The 22,630-nt window shown below is 39.5% G+C and overlaps 1 protein-coding gene across 7 annotated transcripts in view; it reads left to right on the top strand.

Annotated features, from left to right (window-relative positions):
- The window catches only part of cabin1 (calcineurin binding protein 1), a 48,964-nt gene extending 27,419 nt beyond the window's left edge, over positions 1-21,545 (top strand). For all 7 annotated transcript variants that reach the window (XM_054773369.1, XM_054773371.1, XM_054773373.1 and 4 more), the window contains 8 exons: positions 23-186; positions 301-397; positions 469-1,146; positions 4,679-4,753; positions 8,565-8,832; positions 13,034-13,189; positions 17,202-17,404; positions 20,019-21,545. In XM_054773369.1, the coding sequence (XP_054629344.1) occupies positions 23-186; positions 301-397; positions 469-1,146; positions 4,679-4,753; positions 8,565-8,832; positions 13,034-13,189; positions 17,202-17,404; positions 20,019-20,162 (1,785 nt within the window). In that variant the 3' untranslated portion in view covers positions 20,163-21,545. The remainder of the gene's footprint in view (positions 1-22; positions 187-300; positions 398-468; positions 1,147-4,678; positions 4,754-8,564; positions 8,833-13,033; positions 13,190-17,201; positions 17,405-20,018) is intronic.
- Positions 21,546-22,630: the final 1,085 nt, after the last annotated feature.

The following is a 22,630-nucleotide window of genomic DNA, read 5'->3' as shown; positions in this document are numbered from 1 at the left end:
ATCTCGTCTCCACTACCCCCAGGGCATCTGGCGTATTCCAGTAGATGAGATTGATCGCCCGGGAAGTTTTGCATCTCATATGAACCGATCCATTGTCCTCTTGCTAGAGGTGCTGTCACAGCTTAAAGATCACGACACCTTGCTGAAAGTCTCTTTCATGCTGCAGAGAACCCCTGATCAGGGAAAGTAAGGAGTAACTTCCTGTCGGACTGACGTGTTTATAGAATTTATATAAATGTATTTTTTGTCTGACATCCCTCCTTCTCCTCCTTCCCTTCTTGCTTCCTTTCACCCATCAAGGAAATATTTACGTGATGTTGATCGCCAGGTTTTGGCCAAGAGAGCGTTTTTCCTAAATGTAAAAGTCCTGGAGGACAATCTAAACAGTCTCACAGGGGTAAGGAAATAATATAATGGCAAAACATACTGTACCTTTTGCTTTTTATGACTTGTTCTGTTCTCCTGAAGGTGCAGCTTCCCAAAGCAGCAACCCCCTCCATGGGGGAAATGACCACGACGGCCGCATCCAACAGGCCAAGTTCAGATGACAGCAAACATGCATTGCCGAAGAAGCCTGGGCTCACAGAAGGCACTTGTACTACCAACAACACAGGGTCCAAGGAAGTCCCCCAGCCACAAATCACTTCATTCGCACAGTCTACAGATAAAGGTGGCAAGGTTGAGAATCTACTTGAAAAAGCAGAGCTTGCTGGGAGTGAAGGGCACGGAAGAAGGGCAGAGGAACCAATGGAGTTGGAATCTGGCCATTGGAGGAGGTCATCCCCAACCACAGATACTCAGGGCAGGGAAACAGAGGCACATACCGCTTTGGGTTTAATGGAGCCCCAGCAGAGAGTGACTGACATCAGCCGGACATCGGAGCTGTCTCTAGAGGAGCTAAGTATTAGTTCTAGGCAGCAGCAGCTCCAGTCCACGGCAGGCAAGGTCACTGTGCCAGCTGGCGGAACTGATCAAGGTTTACTACGAAGACCTAGCAGAAAAAGGAAACTTCTAGAAGATGTGGAGTCCGGAAAAACCCTGTTGCTTGACGCCTACAAGGTGTGGCAACAAGGCCAGAAAGTCATGACATACGACCTGGGTCGCATTGAAAAGATCATGTCAGAGACGTACATGCTCATAAAACAGGTAAATCTCCTTATTACATATTATACATTAGTATTATTCTGACTTGCCTCTGAATTTATTCTTCTGATTCTGCCGAGTCATTCATGCGTTTTGATCCCCTCTTATTAGATTAAATGACTCCTCTTATACATGTCTCTGCTCAATTTGGCATAGAACAGGGAGTTTCCTTCATTCAGTTTTCAAACAGCAAATTGGAGTCCAAAGTTTTGGTTGGAAGTTCTCATATTTAAATTCAGTCTCTTTCACTTTTTATTAATGTTTTTGACCAAAGCATGTCAATCAACAACTTGTTGACCTATTGCTGTACTGTATTGTTAAAAAGGGTATACAATGTGTTAGGGATGTCCCGATCCATATTTTTTGGCATCCGATCCGATTTTTTTATAGTCTTGCCGATCCAATCCGGTAACGATCTTTTTTTTTGGGGGGGGGGGGTTGTTTTAATAAAAATAATAAGCTTTTGTTACAAACATTAATTTGTGGAATTGAATATAGTTATGAAAATAGCTCTTCAAAGCTTTAAACATAATGCAAACTAAGTATTGCTGAATTTACTTTTTTATTACACAGCATGACCAACAATATTGTTTGGCTTTTGTAACAAACCTCTGTGAGTCAGGTCCCTAATCCAATAAATGATCCAATAAAACATAAAATGGAAAAATGGGCATTCAAAATACTTTTGGGGTAGGACTAATCATTTGACATGATTATAGCTCAATTTGTGGTGTGATTTAGAATTTTTTAATTAAGATTTTTTTTTTTTAACAAACTCTCTTAGGGCCCTATGAAATCTGTTTTATTTTTTCCCAAATTCTGTTTACATTTTTTAGAATTCAGTTTTTACCTTTTCCACTTATTTTTACCAGCATACACTCTGTGCTATTTGGGTTAGTGAATAAAATGCAAAAATCCTTACATTTATTGATGCAATACATCATTGGCCCATTTTGTCCAGTAAGTGAGAAATGGATGTAGCTTCGCTAACTTCAGCCTCAGCACATATTGCTACAGTATCTTCAACAAATTGTAACCCGTGCTTGTGATTAAGGAGGATGGAGTCACAGATGTAATTCCAATCACGTGATTAATGTAAGCTATTTTAATGACACCCTTATTTTGTTTACACAAATACAAGAATGACAAATACGTGCCCGGGTGCAAGATAAACATGCCACTCGTCTTTTTTCACTCTGCACATCGTCAGTGGGAAATGTAAAATGGTCCCTACATTAAAGCGGTAAAACAACACAGTCAAAATATAGTCATTCAGCCTGAGTCGCACACAGCTGCACTAGCTAAACTCAGCGAACCCCGCTAGCTTCCATTCACGCTCCGTCACAGGAGTTTCCAAGGTTTTTCGCCCCAGTTTCAACATGTTTAGTAGTGTTTGTAAGGTCCCTATTATCTACCAGCGGTTATAGCGGCACTTGCCGTGCGAGCTCACTTCACCATGACACAGGAGTCCGGGCACAGTGAGAGGGAACTACCACTGTAGCTACGGAGCCGAATATCCGACGTCCAACGTCAAACTAACTTGATCACGAACATGTCTACACATGGTGGTGTTGCGTTTTGTTCTTGCGGGTGGCACGAGTCGAGTGGCAACCAGCTTTGAGGCGCATTGCTGCACCTACCATGTTAGAGTTGTGGCTCAGGTTTAGGAACATGATACGGCAACCGGATCTGCTCGATGTCGTGGCGGAAGCCAATATTATCCGATCTTCATAAATACAGCGGATCGGGACATCCCTACAATGTGTGCTAGTCAACAAGTTGCTTCCATTGCTGCTCAAAAGTCAAAGTGCATTGTGGCGTGAACTGTGGAAATATTGCCAACTGAAATTCCTATTGAAACTTTTGTAGAAGTTGGAATTCTGCATTATAGATAACAAAATATCCTCCAATGAGGAAGCATCATGTGTGTGAATGGTACGTTAACTGTCCCGACTGAACATCAGATTATTGAGCTGCAGATCAATGTTGGCTCCACAGAACTCCACTGCTGTCTTTCTCACTTTCTCTTTCACTTAGAACCATGTTGCTGGTACCTATTATTTAGTTACTTTTGATTTTATATGTACTTGCAGAAACTTGTCAGGCTGGAAGTATGTTTCACATTGTAGTACATACCATCCCTCAATCACAAACAGTGCTGTTACTGAAATGGTGCTTGAACCACTTTTATTAAAAAAAAAAAAAAAAAAAAAAAAAAAAAGGAAAATGTACAAATTTTGTCCCATTTTTGTGTTATGGAACTTTGTGACATGCAAATTGAACAGAATAGAATAGTAATGTATATATGTCAAGAATAAATAAAATTACAAGTAATAAATTCACAAATATGAAATAACATTCACAACTTTTTTTTTCACTTTCGGATTTTCCTTGTCAGGTGTCGCCACATCGATTCAGACCACAGGGAATGAGATTTTACACTACTTTAAGTGCATAAACCAATTTTGAACATAACACAAGTTTATACACAATTCTGGTAACATTAGACTTACCAGTCTTTGCTATTTAATCCTACATGCACGAGTCATGTATTAATTTGAAGTTACTTATACGACTTTGCTTGCACAATATTACATTCAAGCACTTGTTGTAGTTGGCTGAGTCTGCACCTGTTGAGGTGAAGCACAACCAAACTTTCAAGCGTGAGCTTAGATGTTCACCGTCGCCTGCAAGTGAACACCGTCAGTTGACTCCAGAATTAGACAGCAGTAACTATAGACTTAACTCATTTTGCCTCATTTTGGTCACGGTTAATAGTAGTAACTATTAGTTGTTAATAGTAACACCGAAATGAGGCACTGATATCTACTTACTTTTTTGGTCTGGATACTACCATTTATGTCAGCACTGGTGCCATATTGATACCCATCCCTAGTTTTAAATTCATTTAAAAGATTAAAAATTTGAATTCATTTGACTTGACCTGTAATGTGGTTGGTAACATTGGGATTGTGTTATTGTGGAGGATTGTGATAGCTAGTTGAATTTTTCCAGATGAAAATAGTCATTTTAATACAGTGATGTTTAAAACTAGTTTGTGCATTGAAAGCAGAGGGATGTCTTCTGTAAGACATTAGAAACTAAACTATAGACATTTAACATTTAACAACCAAAATCCCAGCTTTCCCAGCTTTTATCTCATCTGCCATATCCAGCAGGCTTCTTGAGCACAACAGCTGTTTGAACACGATTACTGTTAATTGCACCATGTTTTGCTGTAGCCGAGATTGACAACGCCCACATGCCAAGCGTCCACTCGCAGCACACCCGCTGTAAATGGAGCCTTGCTGCACCAGTGCTCAAATCGATTCTGGCTCATACACAAAACTAGAACTCCATTTGGTTGACAAAGTGGATAATCATGCTATGGACATTGAAATGCATCAATTTGCATACATGTAATACAACAATAGTACATTTTGCACAAGCAAATAAAGACAAAGAGATGAGTAAAGATGGTGCATAGATGTGTCTCCCTGTGCTAATGTTGCTCTTCTTATTCTGCTTGCTTCAGGTCGATGAGGATGTGGCTCTGGACCAAGCTGTGAAGTTTTGCCAGATACAGCTGGCTACTTCTACCCAAAGACAGGTACAGGCAGCTCGTCTCTTACTCATTTCACTGCTTCCTTGCACCCCTGCGGCACACACATTCATTCGGAGAGCTACATGCACAGTCACACGGTCATTTCGGTCTTTCTTCACACTAAAAACTTGTCATACCCTTTGGTGACTATAGCCGTTGAGCTTCCAAGATGTCGGCTTTTAAAGGCCAGTATATTACCTAATAATTATGAATGTCAAACAATAACGTGTAGTCCTTTTGAAGATCTTACAGGATTTGCAATACATGTCTCATGATAATGATAATATCTCGATAGGGCGGCAGGGTGAAACAAAAACATGAGACCACAAGCTGAGGTTTCTGGTTGGTCATTGAAGTCTGAAAACACTGTCTCTCTCAAAGTATTTTAGGAAATCTGGGTCTTTAAGTAATGATGTATTAAATGTCCAAAATTTCGTAGGTGCGCTTATAGTTGAGTTAGTGAAAAAGAGAGAGATTGGGGCGTGGTCACTCATGGTGATAGGCTGTATGTAAATGTTGGATATGTCTGATAAGATTGAGCTACTTGTCAAAAAGTTGTCAATACGAGAGTAAGTGTGGTGTTCTGTTGAGAAATACGTATATTACCTGTGAGTAGGGTGATAAGAGTTCTACCTCTTCCTTCCAATGTTCTGCCACACTCGTGAGGAGCTCCTCCTGGATGACATGTGCAATGATGACTTAACTCACTGAGGAACAATGGTGAAAGATGTTTATAGCAGCTATATTTGAATAATAAAAAAAAAAACTATACACTGCGAGAGCGTATCGATAATCCATTGTCGGGTTCAATATTGTGATACTTTTATATAACGATATTTCGTCACACTACTACTACGCATACAGCCCCATTATAATGTGTTTGTGATCAGCGGTGAGCAGGTAGTGCCAAATCTTTAAAAAAAAAAAAAAGTGCTGAATCTATCAAATAAGTGAGTTTATGGGAAACACTACAGGAATTGCGAGCCAGGCCCTTTTATCAGTGACTCCAAAAATAACTTAACTCTGGATTAATGGACAGACTTTGCAATCATCAACAAAGAGGAGACTAACACCATCTTTTCTTACATTTTTACTGTCAGTATAATGGCGAGGTGTCCAAAATCTTCTGTTGAAATATTAGGGTGTAGAATAAGGAGTTCTCATGTATCATGAGATAAAATGTGCCAAACTGATGAATAATTTGGTAATCCCCAGACTTATTCAAGTAGATGCCAGAGCTAAATATAACATGGTGAATCTCCCTTTTGGCACTTCAGCCTCACTCACTAGTTCCCATTATGTCATTGATCTCAGCAGAGCAGCGCTTTGCATGTCACTTGCCTGCACATGCGCACTGGCAATGTGCTAACAATCTGACCAGGCGTTAGTGTTTTTTGATTGTTTGTTTTTTTTAATCAAATTTAATGTAAACAAAATATTCAGAATTGCTTCACTATTTAGTACTTTATTCCCATTGCCAGTGACTTCTGCTTGTACTGTAGTGCAATCTAACAGCTGGCCATGTGGAATCATTGTGCCGCCTGCTCACGTCGTGCAGTAGCAAATATGAGGAGACACCTCGGCGCTCTCGGCTCAAACATGAAAAATTTGTGCTGCGTGCTTCTTACACGTCTGTGCATTCTTTCAAGCCCACGCAAGTACACAGTGCCTGTGTAGCGCTGAGGATGAAAATGGGCAGAGCTGGGTTTTATTTCCTCCATCAGGCATGTGATTTAGGCGTGTCTCGATATCAACAAAGGCCCTTTACCGGATCACCTTCTAGTTCAATTTGTACAGTTCAGGCAGGACAGTACTGTAGATACGTAGTTGCGCCATCTGCTGGTTACTGCCAAGTAGGATGGTCTCTTACGCCTACATTGCTTTAGTTTAAGATGTAGCAACTACACAATGTAAAGTAATTCAGAGGGCTTCAATAATTGGACTCTGGTCCAGATCCGGACTCACACCTATTATTAGGTTATTTTGATGAAAATATTTTAAATTTCTGCAATTTTTTGATGGCTGACAGCTGTTTCAGTTTTAAATTAATGCACACAGGAAACACAAAAACTCCCCACCATGTGGCAACGAATTGCTTATTCAGAGCGGCTTTGTGTGTGTGTGTGTGTGTGTGTGTGTGTGTGTGTGTGTGTGTGTGTGTGTGTGTGTGTGTGTGTGTGTGTGTGTGTGTGTGTGTGTGTGTGTGTCTCAAGCAGAGTAGTGGCAAGGACAGACGTACAAGGAAGCAAATTGAGGCTGAACAGACAACGTGCCATGCCATGCATAATAACAAGAAGCCAAATAAGAAAAATGTATTAAAAGCTGTTTGTTGCTATTGTTTCAGGCTGTTTATATAAAAAATATTTATAATGAAAATGCTCACAATTAAAGTAAATATAGTATATATTCAGGAAAAATACCATCCATCCATCCATTTTCCGCTTCTTCTCTTTAGGGGCACAGGGGTATGCTGGAGCCTATCCCAGCTGACTTCGGGTGACAGGCGGGGTACACCCTGGACTGGTCGGGAAAAATACCAATATATAATAATAACAAAATAATCAAATATTTGCCTAGTGCACAGCATTTAATTTTTAACATACAATACTGTGAAAAAGTTACAGGCCACCATTAGATATGCTGCATTAGAAAGCAATACATTAAGGCTACATACTGTATAATTAGAATGTCACTTCACTTTGGCCGAAGTTTGAAAAAAACATTGGTAGAGTGTACTTGTGTTGTGGAACATTGAGGATGACAGACAGGGGATGCCATTAGGATTCTCGAGGGTGGATCGTTCTTTTTGATGCCTGAGTGACTCAACCTGTAATAATAAATTCTTATATTAGTTCCTTTATCCTCACTAAAATGTAATGGATTCTTCCTTGGTCCATGTGCCACCCCTCGACAAAGTTTGGTGGAATCCTGCTAATCATGTCGGTCCTAATTACTGTTTTACTGTGTCAAAACTTCATTAGTCCCCGTAGTATTATTGGAATACTTATAAACCGGATCAATCAATGAATCACGTGCTCAAAATAAGCTGCTGTAATGAGTGATTTTGTCAGGTACAGTTTTTGCAAAACACTGAGTATCCCCTGTGCTGATGATTAATTAATGAGTGAATCATCAAAGCTTGTGCATGCTTGAAGCTCCTGACAATGTTCTGTATTGTTGTCCATCGTTTTGGAAGTCTGCACCTTTTCATTCAATTATTCTGATTTCTGCAATATGATTCTCCTGGCAGGCTCCAACTTTACATGCCATCAGAGATTCAGAAGACAATTGCATGAGCATCATCACTTTGCAGATATAATCAGTTTGCAAAAAAACAAGACAGGATCCTTCAACTTTGTTTTTTAGCTCTTGAAATGAACAAAATTAGACAAATGGGCATTAAGCTTAAAAAAAGGCTAGCCTTCCTCCAACTTCTCATCCATGTTAAAACAAGAATTGGAGAAGGTATTTGTTTCTGCAAACTGCGCTCCTCTGTTGCCATGACAGCGTCTGTGGGAGCAGGGCCGCTGTTGTCACAGGTTGTTTGTGCAGCTCTTGTGTTTTGCAAGTGGTCCTCTAAAGGACATCTAGAGAGAGAGAGAGAGATCTCTACAGTGAGAGATTCAGAGCTGTGGTCATTACCAGCACATATGGTACAGAAACACAGCTTCTCATTGCAGATGCATTCAGAATCATTTTTTCAGCAGAGAGGTCTTTAGCAGGATCTCGCTCTGGGAAAGAGGAATGGTTTAAGTCTGCCTGAGCACAGGTCAGTAAGAGCTCTTCATGACGACCCTTCTTCCTGTGTCTCCTGCAGATTGCATGCGATGCCCCAAGCACGCCTAAGTACACCAAGGAGCACAGAGACCTCTTCTTCCCTGCCTCCCTGCCAACGCCGCTCCTGCTCAGCCACACCACGTGTCATCCACTGTCCAACCAGGACGGCCAAGCCAAAGTGGTGTTTGAGCCCCTGAGCAAGTTAGCAAGACCTCAATCGTCGGGCTTCCAAGATCAAACACCACACAGAAGAGCAGCTTGCCACCCTGCAGCAGCAGCAGCAGCCATGTCCTGCCTACAACACACAGGTACAGTGACCTTACTTCCTCTAGATGGCTGTCAGCTACACTTTAAATTGTCTTCATTTATACCTGTTTCTCAAAAGACTGGACTACTCAAGCAAAGCCTCACAGCTGGAGCCAAGTGTCTGCCTTGTTTTAAGTGACTTGACCAGCAGAGGGTGCCTGTGCACTTGTATAGCTCTGTTACATAACCTGACAATAATATGCTGCACTTACAATTCATTTTTGGAGGTTTGTGATTTTTTTTTTGTGGTTTTGTCTTAGTTAATGTCACGCATTAAAGTAAAAATATGTTAGGTGTCAATTAGATGAGTTTGTCTTGTTTGCTTGTGCGCCAATCAGTACAAAACATTGTCACGTTTGTCTGACGAAACTTAATTACAAAAATAAATTATGCATTAAAATACTTACTTTGAAAATAATGCCGCTTGGTAGCAGTAAATAGCACCAATATAGTGCTTTATACAGTGCAGTAATACCCCCTTTATCTTGGTTAATTGGTTCCAGACCCGGCCGTGATGAGTGAATTTCCACGTAGGATTCCTTATTTATAAATGGAATATTTCTGTAGTTAGAGCTAGGGCTGGGCGATATGGAACAAAACTCATATCCTGATATATTTATGTTGAAGATCGATATACAATATATATCCCGATATTTTTCCATAAACTGAGTTTAATACCAAAAGCACAAAAGAACAAAACATGACATAAACTGCCCTGTTTAAGAGGAAATTTTTAAATGTCAGCAGCAACTCAAAAATGTTGTTGAGTTGGGGCATTTTGTGGGTTTAATGCCCGATTAATCATGTCTTTAACAGCACTAAGGGTACAGCTGCCGATGGCGCCTACGTGCAAGGGGTGGCTGTTCTGGGGCTCAGTGTTAGCCTCTGCTTCCAAAGGCAGGTGCTAGCGGGCGATGACGACTGTAGTGAGATGTAGCTTTTCCAGAGTTACAGCACAAATCCAGTCTATATCAATATGAACGATATGTTTGTTTTTGATATTCTGCTTAAAAGAAATATCAATATTTCAAAAATATCAATAAACGGCCCAGCCCTAGTTAGAGCATAGAAAACCTGTTTACAACCTTCTAAATATGGGTTTTAACATTATTACAGCCCACTTGTTAAAGTCATAAAACTCATGCTCGTGTTTTGCAATAAATTGTTCTGGACGTATGGAAGACAGGAAGTGACTTCAGGAGTTCAGAGTTAAGTTTTAGCTTGGCCGCAAGAGTAGCCTGTGTTATTATTACAATTATGACGTTTCAGTTTGCCTTTGTAATTAGTTTAGCAGGTTTTCTTAACATTTCTCAAGCTGCTGTGTCTCCCCTAAATTCTTCTGCTAGCATTGAGTATCTGCATATAGTAGCACACAAGGTAAATGGGATGTCTTATACAACCACCAGCCCCATATTGTTGACACATTGGAGTCATAAATAAAGAGGTACTTAATTTAAATTAGGGCTGTCAATCCATTCAAATATTCGTGATTATATTGTGATTGGTCGCATTTTTTCATAGCCTCATAATTAATCGCAGATTAAAAAGTTTTGATATATAACTACATCAGATTTTGTGTAAAGGAATATCAATTTTGGAAATATGGGCCATTATTTTATTAAAAAATAATACAGTTAGAAACCCCCCAGTTTTTGAATGTTCAATTCGAGCAGCGATTTCTCCCACTTTGTTTGCTTTCCTTGCACGCACCTTCTCCCTTTTTCACACGCTGCACAGATGGATACTTTATTCATCTCCAAGACATTCACACAGATGGACTACGATACTTTACTTTAAATAGGGAAGTCACGATCCAATCTTTAGGCTCGGGATCGGCTGCCGTTCCGCTGTATTTTTATCGGAAAATATCGTAGGTGCGGTAATGCACCTCAAAGCTGGTTGCCACTCGACTCCTGCCAACCATAATAAGAAGAAAACGCAACACCACCATGCAGACATGTCTGTGGTGTACCGTGGTGAATTACAGCGGTAATTCCTCTTCACTGTGCCCGGACTGCGTTGTCAATGTGCAGGGAGCTTGTATGGGAAGTGCTGCTATAACCTCTAGTGGCTTATACTATGGACTGTCAATAAATTACTATTGGATTGAATAGAGTGTAACCGAGTGGGTGAGGATTCCTACTAATGTTATGGGAGTGCAAAGTGAGCAAAAGGACATTTTATTCTTAGCCCGCTCATCTCGCCACTGACTCCCGTCAAGTGACCTCAACACACGCAACACTTCCGGCCTTCAAAATAACAGCACAACCTGTGGGGGTACCAAATAAAGGGGTCACAAAAAATAGTTTACATGAGTTTCTTAAAAATATCATATTCTCAATCACAACAAATTGATCTATAACCATGTCAAATAATTATATTTATTGGGTTAGGGACCTGACTCACTGAGGTTTGTTGCAAAAGCCAAACAATATTGTTGGTCATGCTGTGTAATAAAAAGGTAAAGTCAGCAATACTTTGGTTGCATTATTTGTAATCAAAGGCTATTTTCAAAACCATATTAAATTCCACAAAATTCATGTTTGTAACAAAAGCGTATTTTAAAGAAAACAAAAAGTACTAATAAAAAAAGGATTGGTATCGGATTGGCAAAACAAGTTTTTAAAAAAAAAATAGGATCAGGGCATCCCTAATTTTAACCCTTTTTCTTTCACCTCATATTTGCTCGCAAATGCTAATACAATGTGGGAATGCATAAAAGGTGAGATTTGATGACCATATCGAGTGCTAATGTGCATATTTGTGGTACACAACCTCTCTGAAAAACATGTCCAGGCTCGTACTGGTGGATGGTGGCCCTGTATTCATTTTTTGCTTTTACTTTGATGTTGTTCCTGTCATAGTTTTACAGATAAATTAGATCGCTATAATGTACGTATGTTTTATTGATGTGTCGATGACTAGCTAGTGCGCCGCTAATGACCAGTCATGGTCACATTGACAGAAGACCCCACATAGCTGTCCTCCGCCATGGCTGCCGTTAACTAGCAGCTCATGCCCAAAGTTTAGCTTGCAGTTTCAAATAAAAAAATAAGCCCAGAGACGCATGTAAAAAAAAAAAAACAAAAAAAAAAACTTGTTTGGTACAAGGTACCACTGTAGAAATTACAATTTAAAAAAATAAATAAATAAAAAGTACCGGCAGTTCTTCAGTACCTTCCCGCTTCTCTCTAAGTCCACAATGACTAGTCTGTGACAATTCCAATCACAGTGACAGTAGATACAAATAACTTTGGTCTTGTTGCAAGAGCCATCTGCCAGGGCTTTGAAGCTAAATGTACCAATCAAAATACCCCTTTCTTTCTCCAATTCTACTGAATATTTGCTCCCGCTTGTAGCTACACGGTCACCGCTGCTTCCTCAAACTACGGCGTCGGCTAAGGGTAATGGCCAGTCCAAAAAAAATATGGCTGTTAATCGAAGTTTCCTTTAACTTTGACAGGCCTAATTTAAATTACATTAAATTATTGACATACATTACTACAGAGTGATATAAAGGATTCTTTTATAATGGCAACATCAACATTTGGTGAGATGGATTCTTTCTAAATGGAACAAATAAAGTAACTTTCATGCCACTCTAATGGAAATGGAAATCTATAGTCACATCTGAGATCTGAGTTTAGCCAGGGTTTATTAATTGCATATTGTATTAAAAGTTAGATTACCTTTACAAATTGTCATAATGTGTCAATATTCAACTTTTTCCCGAATTTTAAGGTTCATTATCGACAAAGGTTGAAAGTGTATCAAAGCTTTTCTATTTAGGTCCATCTGAGCTGCTGGAGAGTTGTTGTTTTTCTCTGGCTGCATCTTTAAAGCTTTTGTCAAGTGTAAAATCACTTTAGAGCTAGTCAGTGAGTTCTCAGAATACTGACATCAATACTGTCATAGAAACATTGCATTCTTGTCTCAAATAGACTCTATCAATAAACGATTAGCTGTTGTCATTCTTGACATCAAATATGTCTGATGTTGTGTTCTGCTTTGAGTGGTAATTGTACCTCAGATCACATTTGATGAACACTGCTTCTTTGTTGAGAACCAATAATGTCAAGCTTTTCACAAAGCTGAAGAAGCAGGCTATGCTGTTGGTAGTCTAGAATATGTATTCCAAATAACAATTAAAGATCAGTTGGATCTGATTGTGGATTGTAACACGTTTGGTTTCGGATCCCACAGAGGAGCATGAGGAGCCCACTGAGGGACTCTTGTACCAACGGCAGGAATCCCACCTTTGTCAACAGATGAAGCTGGCCACTGTGTCCCAGGCACAGGAAACATCCTGGTTCCGGGAAGAAACAGCCACATGTAGCAGAAGTACTCAGCATTGTCCAGGTGAGCGGAGAGCTTGAGCTTGAAGAACACAGTCCTTTGTTGCTCAGCCTCTGATATGTTCATGTTTACAATGATTTATTTCCATGTCAACTAATGGAATTGCATGAATTGTCATCATAAAACCTTTATTAACTAATACAGACAATTCAAGGTACCGATTGAACATTCTTAACTCTACTGGAGTCAAAAGAAGTGAACTGCTTTATAGTAACAGTGTAAAAACAATACTCACTGTACTCACTCTTAACTTAATGTTTAGAGGAAGTAGAGCGGGTGGGCTGATGAAGGCTAATCGACTTCGTGCATCACGCTTTTTAACAACTTTAGCAGTCGTACAAGTGTAAAAAGACTTTAACGGCTGTATAATGGACTGACAAGCATGAAGAGGGAGATTACTCAGGGCGTACTCACAGAGCACAATCAAATCCTGCTGGACTGAGGCACAGTTCCCGCTCTCTCCATTGATCCCCGCTGGCCTGCACTCACACTGAGCGCCCGTGCACATCACTTGCACATACTGTAGCTGTATTTCTTAAATTTTTCTGACTATTTCCAGTATTATTATTTCAAGTCATTCTCTTTATTTCTGTTGTGCAAGGTGGTGATTATTCTTAGGCCGTGCACTTGCGCATATATTTTATAATCAATCTGTCATCAGAAATCTCATGGATTCATCCACATCGAGACTTGTTTATTCTAGCACATTTTTACATGCCATGAGGTCCCACATTGGTGTGGTTCCCAGTTTACTCATTGAGGTAAAGAAGCCGTATTGAGGCTGCAGAGCCGAAGCTAAGATCAAAGCAAAGCAGACTTCAGCACAGTCAGAGCGGACGTGGACACAAAAGCCTGTGGGCTTGCACTGTATGTGAACGAACGGTGGTGTCATCCTGGGCATGTGAACATTAAAATATTCATCTGCAGTAGGGACATTGAACTCCTGGCTGTCAGCCTACGTCCCTACTACATGCCCAGGGAGTTCAGTCACGACATTGTCATCCTTGTGTATATATACCTGTACAACCGCACGCTGACGCGGAGGCTGCATGTGACATCATCCACTGCGCGACAGAAACTCCAAACACAGCACCCTGAGGTTCTCTTTTTGATCTCCAGTGATTTCAATCATGTGACACCTGACAAAACACTGGCTTCCTTCTACCAGTATGTGGACTGTAACACAAGGGGCATCAGGGCTATAAACCTAATGCATGCAAACATCAACGATGCATACAGTGCTCCCCCCCTACTTGCAGGGTGCAGGAAACAATGTGCCTCTCGTCTTTTTTCACTCAGAACCTGCACGTCATCAGTGGGCATTGTAAAATGGTCCTTATATTAAAAGCATTAAAACACAACATGGTCGAAAATATACTCATCGAATATACTCATCCAGCCTGAGTCGCGCACACACACAGCTACACTAGCTAAACTAAGGGAACCCCACTAGCTTCCATTCACGGGCACAGTGAGAGGGAACTACCGCTGTACCTACGGAGCCGAATATCTAACGTCCAACGTGAAACTAACTTCACCATGGACATGTCTGCATGGTGGTGGTGTGTTTTCTTCTTCTTGTGAGTGGAAACCAGCTTTGAGGCGCATTACGGCGCCTACCATGTTGGAGTGTGGCTCCCGCTTTGTATTTCATGTACAGTCTTTCCTCAGTACATCTCGCTTTGAATTTTGCATCTTCACGCTATCATGTTTTTTGGTTGATGTTTTTTTTATATATATTACCAAATCATTGGTTGACTATTGTCTATTATTAGTCAAAAATATGTAATAAATGTAATAAATATGTATATTTAAGATAAGACATTCAGAAAACACTTTGAAAGACACATTGATATGTAGTATTGTACGCTGGTCACCAGGTGTCAGTAATGTTACATTAGCCACGCCAGAAGTCCCGGAAGTTAAAAAAAAAAAAAAAAAAAGGAACTCTCCCAATGCTAACGTGTGAGTCTATATCATATCTTCTCTGCTCATGTTAAAAAAAAAAATGTATTTATAAGGTTGTAAACAGGTTTTCTATTCCGTAACTACAAAAATATGCCATTTGTAAATAAGGAACAGGGTTTCCCCTAGGATTTTTTGAAGCTGTGGTATTAGGCTGCACGGGAGGCGTCGTGCCGCTACTGCGTCGCTGTGGCAGGAATTTTTTTTTCATATTTAAATTTACTGTCTGTAATAATGTCAACATTAGGGTCGTTTTCACAGGGTTGAACAACAAATGCATTAACTTTGAATGCCTTTCTCTATGCCTTTTCTTTCACTCATTATCTGTTAAGTGCCATCAGGGCAGACAGGATTCCGGTGCTTGTTTTTCAAAATAAAGTGTAGTGAAACGTTTTTATATTTGATAGATATTTTATTTCAAACTACAGTAATTGTGGTCAATATGTAAATACATGTATGCATTTATCTATATAGCACAGAGGTGCTCACACTTTTTCAGCCTGTGGGCTACTTTGTCCTAAAGATCTACCTCCTACTATAAACATAGAATACATTTATTTTTATTCATAAATATGTAGTATGTACGTCAGGGGTACACACAATCAAATTGATCTACCTCTTACTATAAAACATTTCTTGTGTATATAAAGTTTAATGGTAAACTTTGCAACAACTATACCAAATACTAATGATTAGTATTTCACATTCACAGTTTCAAAGTTTACAGGTCATCAACATAGTTGATATTCACAATTCAATTCAATATGGCAATAAACACAATTACACATAATTCTTCAATAGTTGTGTACATAAACTGAGTAATATGTCAGTAAAAATAGCTACGTAGCTTTCATCATGTATTACGTCCAGTTAGCATTTGCTATACAAAATTACAGATATATTTGAGAAATTAAAAGGATTATGCAAAAGACAATGCAGCCGTAGTCAAGGGAACATATTAAAAAGCTTTCAGCAATGGGCACATTTTCCAATTCGTGAAATCGTAGTTTAACAAATTAAGTTGGAGAAAAAACATTTCGTGACATGAAGCGCAGCCGTGAAACCATTTACTTTTTTCTCTACATAACTAGCCTTTACATGTGAACGGATAACTTTTGTGATAGATATAGGCACTTTACCGCTGAGTTACTTTATCTGTAATCAGAATAATAAAGATGAAAGTTGCATTATCCGTGTGTGACTGCCGAAATCTGTTCTCCGCTTTTTTTATGCCGCCACCGCAGCACATGAGTGAATCAGGAGGGGGCTTAATGTCAGCTGACTGATGTTGATGTCATATGACATCTACGAAGTGACGGTTATGATGTAGGTTAGACGCGACCAACACTACCTTAGCGATCGCCGTAAAGGGCACACTTGATATAGCATATACTGTATGTCCATTCATACACTGTATTAGTTAACGTTTTACGTAAAAAATAAAAATAAAAAACTAATTTCCAAGGGGTGGTGGCATTTATGGAGCGATCCAGGAAACCCTGGGAAATATAAATATGGAATCCTGCTTTGCGGAAATTCACTTATCACTTCAACCAATTAACCGTGATAAACGAGGGATGACTGTAATTTGCTCGTTATAATCCTACAAGGATCAATTAAATTATATTATTTGTTATACATGAAATACACAACATGACTTGACATAATTCACGAATACAGCGGTGTGCAAGTGATGGCACAAGCAAACGGAGGGTAGTACGAATACTCAGTGTAAGCGCATTTTCACTTTAGACATATTGTGTTAAGCAGCTAGTACAGAGACATATTCCCCGCTGACCTCACTACGGTCCTGCAATGTTGAGATGAGATTTTTCAATGGTCGTCATTCCACATTCACATATTACTATCAATTGTACTCTTCTGTGGTGGCAAAGACAAAAGCCCAAAGAAAAGCAAAACAAGTTAATGCTTTAAATTCTCGTCGAGCTGACATCTTGCTGGATTGTTTCCTCAATTCACATCTGATATCATTTCATTTTTTGCCGTTATCGTATGTAATAATTAGAAATATGTTGTGTTTTCTCTCCAGACCAGCAGCAGTATGCCAGCAGTGATCAGTCAAAGCTTCCAGACCTTAGCCGAATCCGCTCCCGAGTTCCACCCAACATGCCAAAGCTCTTCATCCCGGCCACCGTTACCAAGTTCCCCCCTGAGATCACAGTGACTCCGCCCACGCCCACACTTCTTTCTCCCAAAGGCAGCATCTCTGAGGAAACCAAACAAAGACTCAAGGTAGGATTTTCCCTGCCTACTCTGGTTGCCACTGCTTTACTTGACTCTCCCCACCTGAGTTTGGGATGGTCACGGAAAACTACTGATGTTACCAGTGAGAAACAGCAAGAGAGATAACAATCATGGGGACTATGCTTTTTTTTCATCATTCATACACTGTCACACATCTCAATTAACAACATTGCATACTGCTGCGGTGATGGTGGGACAAAATTAATGAAATATAAAGCCAATTAAATAGGTAATTCCATTATAAAAGAATGTCAATCAAATGTGAAATATCATAAATAATTCTTAAACCTATTTAGTAGTAATTCATTGAATTGCGGATATTTATTAAATGGCCTTTAATTTTGCATTCCAAAAGCAACATAAAAACGCAGTTACGGCCATATAGGAAGCAACATGAATTAAATGACTGTCAAAGTCAACCTGCAAAATACTATTATTAGATAATTAAACATCCCATTAAAAATATTGGTAAGTAAATAAATGAAAAAGTAATATTTTGTAATATTGTCATGTATAATGTAATATTTTACAGTAGAATTCATGGCAAATTTAATACATTAATTCACAATAAAATGTATCCATGTATTTATTTATATTTTATTCTATTTAATTTGGCACAAAAAAGATGCCCGTACTAGGGCCCAACCGATATATCGGCGGGCCGATTATGACATATCACCGATTAATCAATATCGGTGAAAATGTAGCGGATACCAAGAGCAGCGTTCTCCCTGCTCTTACATTCTCTCACTCCGTTCATGGTAGGAAGAAAAGACGTGAAAAGAAACTGCACCATGGGAAGCAGCGACTTTGTAAAATAATATGACACTACAGTGTAGTGTCATACATTAGCATTAAAGTTAATGTCTTCATGCAAATTATTTTGAAAATGTTCCAAATAATGTATTCAATTGTCATTTGATATATTGCACGTTTTGAAAACAGCTACATAGTAACACAAAATGTAGTTTAGACCCTTGTATTAAGTCTAGTAATGTCATGCATGTTTTGATATGTCTTATTTTGTTTGTAGTCAGCTTTTTTTCCCCCACTTTTTAATGTTTGCTTCAGCTGTTTGGAAATACTCAGTGGCTGGAGATGGAACTTTTCAATAGCTAGTAAATAATTGGCTAATTGGCTAACTAATTGATATTGGTAAGATGTTTTTGTTAATATCCATCCATCCATTTTCTATGCGCTAAGCCTTTTGTAAACACATCAAGTATTAGTTGAAAAACACCTCACATTAGCCTATGTATTAACACTTTCAGCCCAGTGCAGCCACTTGTTTTTATTTGAAAATGCTCAACTATAGTATCAAATTCTAGGCTAATTACCAAAATTCACTAAATGTATATATTTTAATTTGACAGGCAGAAGCGAAAAGTGTGGCGGTGTTACGTTAGATGCAACATGTGCGGTGTGCAAGTTATGCAGGGCTCCAGCAAAACAAAGCAAAGAACACTACAAATTTGCGGCAACACCTAAAAGTAAATCACAAAGAGTCATGCCCTTATGTTGACAGTGTTACTTATTCAACTTCCATATTTTAATTTGGTAGTCTTCTGCTTCTTTGAGTTGAATTGTATTTTGGGGATTATTAGAATTTGTGTCCATGAACAGTATATATCCTGTGTAGATCAATGATCTTCTTTCATATATTGGCCGATATATCGGTTATGGGCCGATATATCGAATATCGACGTTTTTTTTTTTTTTTTTCAGTCCTCAATATTGGTATCTGCATCGGCCCCAAAAATCCCATATCGATCGGGCTCTAATCCGTACAGAACACCACCTCTTGCTTTAAACGTTCAATAATATTAGAAGACAACATGGTTCCCACAGGACTGTGATCCATTTGTGGTGGTGGGTTGTGCGGGGTGGGGCTGCAGATTGTCATAATTTGCATAACTGGCTATGATGCATGTGCATGTCATTTTATGGTTGCTGTGGGAGATAACTTAAGCAAGAAAATCATGAAAATCAAAACAAATATGTTTAGGAATACAAATGAATTTTTTTCTGTTGCATCTTTTTGTGTGTGTATTTTTTTTTTAATGTCACAAACAAGACAGAGCCCTGTGAGTGCCCACATCAGTGCCGGCTGCTCGTTGAGATGAGTGATACGTCTCAAAGGTGTCCAATAAGACCAGAAAAAGTTGCTACATTTGTTGCTAGTTGCTTTTTTAAAAAAGAGAATCTAGAGGGGAATTTAGGCGTGCAATAGTTGCTCCCTTGTTCTTATTGTATGGCAGAACAGGTGTGTATGAGGTGTGTTAAACAGAGTTACGATGCCATCTACTGTATGGAGTTGTAACGACAAGCGACATTCTGAGCTAGTCCCGCTGTGTTAATGAGCGAGGGCAAGCAGGTAGCGCCGAATATATTTGTGGCGGTCTGCCACAAATAAAGCAATGTATAGGAAAAACTGAACATAACTACAAGTTGTTGCAAAAAAGTGGAGTGCAGGATTTCAATTCATGACTACAAAAAAAATTGTTTATCATGCTGCTCTAGTGCTCTTCCGTTTGTTTCCTACTTGCAGCCATGTTGAGCCGGGTAATTACCGCTACTGACCTTTACTGTGTTTCTCACACAGAACGTCATTCTGTCGTCGCAGTCTGCTGCCACAGTCAAGAAGGACACTCTGAGCCAGCCGTCCTTGGACGTGCAGGAGACATCCAGCCAGGAGTCGTCTCTGGAGAGCGAGTCTGACGAAGAGGACGATTACATGGATATATGAGCCTCTGAAGGCCTCACGCAAATTGGGAGTGATTCTGAAACACTGCTCCAATGTCTTTGAGGGTGAAAGGGAAGAGGGGTACATGTCACTGCAGCTTCAGTCTTTATTGATGCTACTGTTTTTTTTTGTTTTGTTGTTTTTTTTTTAACTGAGAGAATGCAGTATTGTGATTGGCTGCCATGTTACCGCGTTGTCCAGCTTGTGATGGTGTATGTTCACCATAGCTGTCAAAGCATGCCTGTAACGTGACATTTATGCAGATCACGGCGCAGCCCGTCACCTGTTCACTGCTTATTGCACCTCCGAACTGCACCTTCATCCGTCTGAGGTGCCTCGATGAGGACACAGCAGCGTATGGCATCTGCAGTGATGCATTTCAATGGACACTGTGGCGACGTAAGGACAGTCACCACACAGTCCCGTAAACCTGTAGCACATCGGAAATGTTTACACTCAACATTTGGGTCAGTCAGCACTCAAGTGTGCTTGTTTTTGTACTCCCCTGTATTTCCTGCCAGACTTTATATTGCTTTTTTCTCTCGTGTGCATCTGTAGCTGTGAGGTTCTCACTAAGAAGACGGCCATCACCAGCACTGGTGTGAATGATGTCTTTTGTACATATCATCCAAATATGTTTGGCTTTAATGGTGTGTGTGTGTGAGTGAGTGTGTGAGACAGAGAGAGTGAGCTGGAAGGTGAGGCTTGCTTTAATCCCAAACAGCTCAGGAGACAACCTCCGCTTGAGGATCTTTCCTAAATTCATTAGAATCAAGATGCATGCTGATGGTCAGTTGGTCGCAACCTTCACGACGTCACTCAGTGGAAGACAGTGGAATGTGTTTTTTTTTTACTGATTGTTTTCTATCAAACGAAAGATATCTAGTGTTTCTTAAAAGGTGAAAATTTTATGGGGGGAAATGCAGATGAATAACTAAATTACATTTAAAAAAAAAAAAAAAACTTCTGTATTTTTATGTCCTTACATTAAGTTGAGATGGGAAGATCATTTTCTACCACTTCTCTGAGGTGAGCTGTTCTTTGGCATCATCATGGAGGTCCAACCAAAAATATATGATTGAGAACAGCATCCAAACGTCACCGCAGCAGAAAAGTCAGCCTTCAAATTTGTCTGAGTTGTGTTTGAGGCCTGCGGGAGAGTTGGAAGACGGACCCGGAGTGCCGGCGACACCCCGGTGCATGCTGATGTGTGACATCCTACTGAATTATCTGTTCTGATCAAATCAGATAAATGACGTCTTACCGCATGTCTAAGCACTTCCTTGTTTTGTTTTTTTTGTTCCCTCCTAGTCTTGTAACATTTTCCCATGTAAAAACAAAGCTTCCATTCTACAGTATTAAAAGTAATTGCTACATCTGGTCAAAGGTGCTTCACAAGTCATGTTTTATTTTAAATCTTAATTGGAATGTGCACATACTGTATATTAATTACGTTTGAAACCTAAAATAATGACTAACTTTTTGCTCAGGGTCTAACTTTTTGTATTAAAAGTACATATTTAAGCGAATTTTACATATTTTTTTGCCTAAATGAAGCATTTTAAAGCATTAAAGTGGCTAAATAAACAATACAAATATTAGGCATTAAGAAGATGCACTGAAAGACATGTAGTATTCTACACTTGTCACAAGGTGTCAGTCGGTACGCCAAACGTTACTGCTGTAACAGGCTTTTATTGCAGGTATAAATGCAGGTACAATAACATAAAAATAATCATAATGTACAAGTTTTATTTGTCCTAAATGGCTTATTTTCTGTGATCATTTTTACTGTATTGGGTAATACAAGTGTAAATGTAACTACCTATACTGGTGTTATTTAATGTCCAGAAGGCTCTAATAATGTTAAAACCCACATTTAGAAGGTTATAAACAGGTTTTCTATGCTCTAATTATAAAAATATTGTATTTATAAAGAAGAAATTCTACATTGCAGAAATTCACTTTTCACAGTCGAGTCTAACCAATTAACTGCGATAAGCGGGGAATTATTGTACCAAGGAACAGAAAAACAGCTGTCGAAGACTCAGCGGAATGCATCCAACACTGGTAAACAGAGTCCAAGGAAAAGTAAAGCAAAAACACAAGTCCAGGGGCGGGGGGTACACTGTGAAGCGAGTTTAGTGGGTTAGCAAGGTCTATTGAGTCTAATGCTGGGCTTGCCTGTACAACGAAGGCAGCTCTCTTTTAAAGCGGCTCTATCACCATGGTAACTTAGGCTAACTCATATATGTCCAGACTTTCATCTTAAAATCTGCTATGAAAGTGACGCTGTTTCACTGTTAACTCATTTGGAGATGGTATAACCATTTACTGAGAACTCGGTGGACGTGGGAGCAAGGATATTTTGAGCAGCACTATGACAGGAGTGGCTAATTGATACTTGAGATCACACTGATCCACTAGTATTGCCTGATGAAATTCTATATAAGAGATACAGATTTTCAGCT

Source organism: Dunckerocampus dactyliophorus, chromosome 4, assembly GCF_027744805.1.
Source record: "Dunckerocampus dactyliophorus isolate RoL2022-P2 chromosome 4, RoL_Ddac_1.1, whole genome shotgun sequence".
NCBI classification, from domain to species: domain Eukaryota; kingdom Metazoa; phylum Chordata; class Actinopteri; order Syngnathiformes; family Syngnathidae; genus Dunckerocampus; species Dunckerocampus dactyliophorus.
The sequence above is the reverse complement of the archived record's forward strand: the minus strand, read 5'-3'. Positions and strand labels throughout refer to the sequence as shown.